Source organism: Centruroides vittatus, unplaced genomic scaffold, assembly GCF_030686945.1.
Source record: "Centruroides vittatus isolate TY-2023 unplaced genomic scaffold, ASM3068694v2 contig_371, whole genome shotgun sequence".
In the NCBI taxonomy this organism is placed as follows: Eukaryota; Metazoa; Arthropoda; class Arachnida; order Scorpiones; family Buthidae; genus Centruroides; species Centruroides vittatus.
Window position 1 is genome coordinate 1334744 of NW_027122194.1, and position 8015 is coordinate 1342758.

General features: G+C 32.1%; 2 protein-coding genes across 3 annotated transcripts; both read right to left on the reverse strand.

The window, feature by feature from the left end:
• Positions 1 to 487: 487 nt before the first annotated feature.
• On the reverse strand, positions 488 to 3447 carry LOC136975479 (ubiquitin thioesterase OTU1-like). 2 transcript variants are annotated; one of them, XM_067270542.1, is made up of 2 exons: positions 3399 to 3447; positions 488 to 1179 (listed from the first exon to the last, which is right to left on the reverse strand). In XM_067270542.1, exon 2 carries the CDS (start codon positions 1167 to 1169, stop codon positions 495 to 497), a length of 675 nt encoding a protein of 224 aa, XP_067126643.1. In that variant the 5' UTR covers positions 1170 to 1179; positions 3399 to 3447; the 3' UTR covers positions 488 to 494. The 2 variants fall into 2 exon arrangements, with proteins under 2 accessions (XP_067126643.1, XP_067126642.1); XM_067270541.1 differs by lacking the exon at positions 3399 to 3447 and adding an exon at positions 2290 to 2371.
• A 3269-nt stretch (positions 3448 to 6716) lies between these two features.
• On the reverse strand, positions 6717 to 7583 carry LOC136975452 (putative eggshell protein). The gene is made up of 2 exons (XM_067270513.1): positions 7569 to 7583; positions 6717 to 7475 (listed from the first exon to the last, which is right to left on the reverse strand). Exons 1-2 carry the CDS (start codon positions 7581 to 7583, stop codon positions 6717 to 6719), a joined length of 774 nt encoding a protein of 257 aa, XP_067126614.1.
• Positions 7584 to 8015: the final 432 nt, after the last annotated feature.

Below are 8015 nucleotides of genomic sequence, written 5' to 3' on the forward strand. Positions count from 1 at the left end.
TATTGATGAGTTGACAATCTTTATGCCAGTGATGCATCGGTATTTTTTATAATGTAATGTCAAATAGTATTTATGTTTTAAAATCGGTATTTCGACACTATCGACAGCCTAAAATCGTACCCGAAGAAATAAACGCGGCTGCTTGAAGAAATTTGTGCATCTGTATATACTAGAAAGTCTTTTATTAACAAATTATTTACGGATTATGTTATATGAAATATCAAATATTTTCCTGTACGAAGAATTTTCACAATGCCATTACATTAAGTTATTAATATTTTTGTTAAATTAAAAATCAAATAATTATGTCAGAAATACATTTTCATCTTTATGATTTTGCTATTAAAAAATGTACATTTAATTTTAAAAAATAAATTAATATACAGTAAAATAGATATCTTATATTAATCATGATTTATTTATTAATTAATATAAGATATCTATTATTTATTAATTAATTTATTAATGAGATATAGAAAGTCCAATTGTAACAGTTAATCTTCTGATTGTTTTATATTGCAAAAAGCATAATGTCCAGAATTTTCGTAATGTCGCTGAGCTTCTGATTTGTTTTCGAATAATGTCTTGCATATAAAACACTTCAGAATCAATTCTTCATGGTTGTCTCGGGAATTGAAGTCAATTGATTTCAACTCTCGGGCAATTTCTAGAGCCATTTTCAGAAACTCTTCGTTCGAAGTTGGAAATAAAGTTTGAATGTCGTCTTCGTCTCCAAAACGTTCGAACATCAGAGGATCATAGTGAGTACCGTTGTAGATTAACAGAATACGCTCTGAATAATTTTTATCTTCGCCGAATTTATGAAGACTGGTAGACACGATGTTCACCACAACGATTTCTATTCCGTAATAATTACTCAAGATGGAGAGTTCGATAGCACCTCCCCAAGAATCCTCTTTAAGAATCCAATTGCAATAATTCTCACTGGATTGATCGAGATAAGTTTCATTATAAGTCTGAGGGTCTGCAGCCACCGCATCTGCGATGATTACTCTCAGAGAATAAGATGCAGAATTGTCGAACTTTCCATTGGATACTCCAAAATAGACGCTTGTAAATAAACAGGAATTATCGGGTGGTACCGAATATCTTAAAAGTATCCCGGATGAAGTTTTACCATGTCTTGATTTATTAAAGGATTTAGCCATCGGGAAATATCTGAAAATAACGAAAATAACGAACAATTACTTATTCTGACATTGTCACAATTCCCAACTGCAATTTTTAATCATATTGTAATTTTAAAAATCATTTGACTTCCAGTCTACACTGGAAGTTTATATACAGTTAATTTGGACCTCTAGCCTCCAAGCTTTTCATATCTAGTCTCAATTTTCATTTATCTAACTCTGTTCTCGAGATAAAGGAACGGATAACGGACGGATGGTCGACTGTGGGAATCTATAGGTCTGCAATTTGAAAATTGCATTTATTTCGAACAATGGCATAGACAATTTTAGCCTAGTGTTCTGAATCCGGTCCTAGTTAGGAATGGTTTAAAGCAATTAAGGAGTTTATCATTTTGAAGGACCAGAAACTAATTCAGACGAGCAACCCCAAGAAATTTTTGGAGGTGGTCGTGTCGGATATGTTGGGTCCCGTTCCTCAGTATCTGGTCGCTCTCATTGTTAGCCTGGCCAAGCACTTGATGAGTATGCTTAAAAGGCCTTTTAGCTCCTAAAGGATGGGAAGAACAAATCTGAAAAAACTTCAATTATTTAAGAATTTTACGAATATTTCGTTGGTATATTATAATGGATGTCATATCAAAATGTAAATTCGTAATAATTTATATATATTGATATACCACATTCATATTATGAATGATAATATTACATCTCTGAATAATTACTTTGTATCTAGCTAAATATATATATAAGACTATTTAAGTTTAGTAATCTAAATGGCTTGAGATTTATTACATTTTATTAAGACAACGAGGAAAGTTTAGACGATTTTAGAATAAAACTCCTATAAAAATTATCTTTAAATTTCTCATAATTTAATTAATTAATAATAAATTATTAAGACGGCCAGATGACCGAATGGTTAGAATGGCAGCCCACCACTTTGAAGATGAGAAATCGAATTCGGACGAATCGAAAACCCCAGGAATTTTTCGGAGTAGTCTGTCCGGATATATCGGGCTCCTTCCTCACTACCCGGCAACGCTATTGTGGGGCTAGCCGAGCCCATAATGGGCTTAATAAAACAAGCCCTCTCTTTGCTCACAGAGCAGGAAGAGTTTAAAATAAATAAATAAATTACCTGTCTGTGTCTGGTAAGAAATTTCTGTCAGTTATATGGATTATTTAGCAATAATCTTAAAAATCATTGTTCAATCAAAAATAAATGCTAACAATAATCTTGAAAATCATTATTTTCAATGAACTTAATTGAAAACAATTCAACTACTTTAAAGCAATAATAAACCGTTCGGTCGGCTGAGGCGATTAAGGCATCAGCCTACGCTCTAGTAGACCGGCTAATCATGCATGTGAGATTCCCTCCGAAAGCTATAAAAATGTATGAATAAAAGAAATGAAAAAGTTTTTCGTCAAATTTATCAAAATTACTTTACTCCTCATGATTTTTTTCATGAAAGATTAAACGTTGATAGTCCTCCGTGTCCACCCACTAGTGGTGAAGTAGATAAAAGTCCCGAACACTGATAGTCTTTGGTTCTTGATGATCACGTAAAATTTTCCAGATTTTCTTCACCTAAATAGAACCTAGTTTTCCATGAAAGTCCTCCGGAAGGCACTTCCCCTAGCAGATCGTTTTGCATTGCGTTGCCTTATTCGGTCAAACCGATTTAATTTCTGTGTACCCCGGACTAAATAATCCTACTGTCTCGATAGAGCCAAATGAAGAACAAACTTCAGATAGAGATTTAATGCTTAACCAATCCCTTCTATAAAAGATTCAAATGACTCAGATTCAGATAAAGTCTACAGATTGTTCCTACTATCTGAGTCTGTGCACGTTTTACGTCGCGTAAAAATATTTTAAAATTTTATTTGGTACAAGTCATAATTACGTGAACAGTTACAAAATAAATCTCAAACAATTCGTAGAATTATACATAAAACAACATCTAATTTCATCAATAAATCCGACCAATCATAAACTCCATATTGGGTGCAGATTGTGCCTATACTCTGTACTAGTAGGAGTGGCGATTATTTTAATTGGCGATTCGCATTATCAGCTTAGATACCAATTATAAATGACATAAGAAAAACTATGTAAACGATAACTCACTTATTCCACTTGTACATAGCGAAGGAGTAATTAAAATTTTAAGTGGTTTTAAAGGTCGTATAATATTGACTGAATCAAACTATATTCTAACGATTAAGAAATAGTTCATATACCTTATATTTTATTGATCTTCTTCGACATTTTTAGACGTCGGTCTGAAAGAGTTGTAGTTTGTGATCAATTTCTAGGGATGTTTTTCGCCCGGATCTGTTGTGACGCAATTCGAGATTAAAGATGACATGATAACGATGTTTTTTACCAATAGGATGACGTGTTATTAATTAACCCCTTATGTGTACATTGTCGTTTATTTTGTTATTTGACATTATTACTGTACAGTAGTATAATAATCCAAAGGATGAACTTCATCTGAGGAAAACGTAATACGGTTATTTATAATTATAATACAGTCCAAACTCGATATATACTAGCCTGCTATATAGCGCCACTCTCATATAACGCCTATGAATAATCACGAACTCACAACACGATTTAATACTAATTTTGTACGCGAACAAATGGTGACACTATATATTTTACATTTTTAAATTTGGCTCTTTCCTTCCTGTGGGTACTAAGATGGTCTTTCATACGCATCGTAGATTCGACAAGACCCACAATAGGGCGACCCAGATTAGATTCCCAGTCCCCAGACGTCTAAAGAGTCCAAAACATTTGAAACGTATAACAGAACGAATTGACCTTTAAGTGTGGTTAGTAAACAGATCATTAGCAATATTGATAACAATTTGATAAGTTATCATTTTTTCTTAACCTTTATTTTTTTAATTAAAAAACCATTACATTTCAATATTTTGTTTCACCGTCAGATATTTTTGGTTTCCAAGAATCGGTATAATTGGGAAGTAGCTAATCTGTTAACTCTAAGTGAACCCTGCTGTGACAGTTACGCACTTCATTAATATAATTGAACTACTTAAGCACTCTGTTGATTGCTTTATAGAAATAATTTCTATTATTATTTTTCATTTCTACACTTTTATACTTATTTGAGATATCAGGCTATTTATATCATATCCAATAAAATTCTATAAACTCTTTTTATATAAAATAAGATCTATCACATGACTATTTTGAGATATCATTACATCATTATATTATTGATTTATATTGAGATAGTTAATCAAAACTGACAGTTATATAAAAAGTTACATTACATCTAAAACATGTTAAGATTAGTTATTTGCTATTACATATAAATGGCTGTAATTAGAATACCTCCATTTAAGGCTTTCAACAGTGATATTTAGCAGTTCAAATGCAACTAAATTGACAATCTTGAAAAACAATATCACACTGAATGTCAGAAGCATCGGAAAGGATCAATTATATTTGACAGTTAAATACTGTTCATCCCTTTAGGTTTTTAAGTCTTCAGAATGGGGACAACATTGAGCAGTATACTTTGCATCGCTAATGTCTCCGTATAGCATATCTTTTACAGATAAAATGTATTGCTTATTAATAGCGCTAAGGTTGCTCCATTTTTTCGACAGAAATGTCAGCTTGTGAAATGTCACCGTATTGGATTTGATTGTATTTGGACTTCTAAATATTGCTCTAAAAAGCGTTGAATGGGGGTAATTAAAATCACGTGGTGCATCACAGTAATTGGTGCTGTTACATCACTATTTTAATACATCATTGACTTAAATTGTGCAATAATAATCGATAACTATAAAAAAATACAGATAATTAAAATTCGATTCACGTTGTTGTGACACCAATGATTAATGAGAGCCTATAAATACTCATGAAAGATTTAGGTTAATTTATTTATTTATCAAAGTTATAATGTTGCAGTCAGCCTAACAAATATTTTTAACGGGATATATTTAGTATATATTAAGAGAGAAAAAATTTTCTTTAATACTTTATATTAAATATTAATTCCAACAAGATATTTATTGAAAGTATTCTATGAATGAAGAGTAATGTATGATTTTTAACTGTTACTTCAAACTAAAACTAAAGTTTTAACTTTTAATAACATCAAGGACGTCGCGGGATTTCCTGATACCAAATACTGTAATTTATTTCAAATTTAAATAATTATTGGGTATCAGATTTGTCTCAGGTGCGGTAAAAGATTGACCAGTTGGAACGATGACTTCAATACGAAGGGTTAAAAAACCGCCGTTTTAATAGAATCATATGCATAATATGAAATTATAACTATTCTGTGTAATTCGTTTTTGTTGTCAGCATTATTTTACAAATTTTTAATGGTTTGGTTTGATTTGATGGGATTTGACACCGCAACATATGGGCGATATACTACCGGAAAATTTTTCTATAGGAAGCGAACCCCTAAGATGTTAAGTGTAAGCATTCCTTGCAAGGATAAATGTCAGGAGATAAACAAAGCTTTTTTTCTAGATAAAAAGAATTATTTTAATACATGGTCTTCGAAACTCATTTTGTTAGCTTTCCATAACTAACAAGCTGTGCTTTCTCTCTCTCTCATATTTCACCTTCCTATTCCATATAGAATCCGTGTTTATACTGGCCATAATCTTCCCGTCTATTAATGACTGTATAACAAAAAAGAATTTCATCTCGCGAATAATTTTTAAATATAAGCTTTGGAAAACTGAAACAAAGAAATTCATAATATACTTTCTCCTAAGTCCCAGGTTTGTGACATGCTCAAGAACACTTCCATTCTCTTTCTCGTGTGTTTCTTGTTTCAAACTCAGAAATAGCACCAGTGGCGTAGCGCGGGGGGTGCAAGGGCGCCACTCGCAGAGGGGCGCCCAAATGGTCTCCAAGACAAACTATGTGTTTCTAGGGGAGAGGGGGCGCCAATAAAGTGTCGGGAGCCAGTTATGTTCGCTACTGAATAGCACTATTAATAATAACAAAAGACAATACTAAGACGAGCAATTATTTATTGTGACAATTATTTAATTTCTTTCTGTTAACAAAATAGTCCTGATAATGATCCATGTTTAACATGTAAGAAGAAGAAAGAATCCTCTTAAACGTAAATCGAACTCAGATCCTTTAATAACAGTCCTACTGTACTTTCATCATCCTATTAACTATTTAAAACAGTAAATTTAAGTTGTTTGTAATAAACATAATATTTTTTATCAAGAGATGATGAAATTAAAATGAGACTAATCGAACAGATGAATGTAATTTGTAGTTAAAAATTAAATACAATGGTTTACTGTTTAATTCGTAAATTATATTTTATTATTTTCTTTCCGTACAAAAGTAAAATTTAATGTGATTAGTTTACCATCGAGAACAAGAACATTGAAAATTTGAGTTTAATACAGTATAAAATCACAGGCCTAACAATTGCAGGAAACAAGTTTTGAAAATAAACGACTCATCGAACATCCAAACATCGGAGAAGTGATTCTAAGTATTCTGTTTCGATTTTCAGTTTAAAAACTATTTTAATGATGACCAATAAAATGTCCTTCCTTACCATGACTAGAGCCGCGACCACCTGTCTCCTCTCCAGAATGATGATGGCGATCATTATCGTCCTTATGGCTCCACTTTTTATCAGAATATTTTCCACCTTTTTTATAATCTTCTCCGTCATAATTATTACGTCCACCTTCTTCGAATTTACGAAAATCGTCTCCGTGTTCGTTTTTATCGAAATATTCTTTTCCGTGATGATTTTTATGATATTTTTCTCCATTATACTTCTTCCAATTATCCTCCTCATCGTAACTCTTATGATACTTGCCGTGACTAAGGATATCGTGTTCCGATTTTTGGTCTCCTCCATCTACTTTGTGATACGACTTTTTAAATCCGTGATGCTTCTGACCTTTATCGTGATAATTCGTTCTCTCGTCCGATTCGCCCTTTTTTCCACCTCCACGCCAATTAGATCCACCGTGCGATCCGTGCCCATCGAATCCATGATGGTTATGACTTTCGTCATCTTTGCCATACTTATCGAATTTATGTCCACCATTTTCGTGATGTTCATTGCTACCGTGCTTATCCCATTCACCCCAATCGTCTTTGTCAAATTTGTGGCCATGTTTGTGTGAGCCTTGATTATTAGACATTTTCTTCCAATTTCCTCCGTGATGTTCCCATTTCTTTTCGTGAGAAGCTTGAGCCACTAGAACGTCTGAAGATTTATCTTCGGCCAGAGTAAGGCAAACAAACAAAGAAATTAATATTCCCAAGCCCTAAAATCATAAAAATATAATGTTTAAATTAAATTATCACCATCATAAAAAGTAAAAAATTTAACTGAGAGTCTAAATATATCATGTTCTTACCGTCGAATACATCATGTTCATCAATACTTTTAAGAATGTATTTGAAGAGTAAGAAGCAGAAAGAGAATGATTTAGACGGAAAATTTCTCAGTTTAAATAGTATTCAATACAGATCATGTGATCTTGTTTATAAATCATAAATTATCCCTCGAAGGTGGAAAAGATTCATAGTTTCTGCATCGATGATGCCTAATTGATTGACTTTTACTTAAGACAATGTAATTTGAACTAACTAGCACGAAAATTGTCGAATTGGAACACTAAATAAATAAAATAAAACGTTCCGATTATTAAAATATTTACTTTTATACAAAATATATAAAATTTTACCCCCGGGATACGAAAAACTAATAAGAAATATATGTCACACACACACATAACATTACATGACAATTTTTCTATCATTAACATTACGTTAATGACTAAAATTATCATTTTACTTTTAAA

Coding starts and splice junctions, on each gene's coding strand:
- LOC136975479 (XM_067270542.1), bottom strand. CDS start 1,169: ATGGCTAAATCCTTTAATAAATCAAGACATGGTAAAACTTCATCCGGG.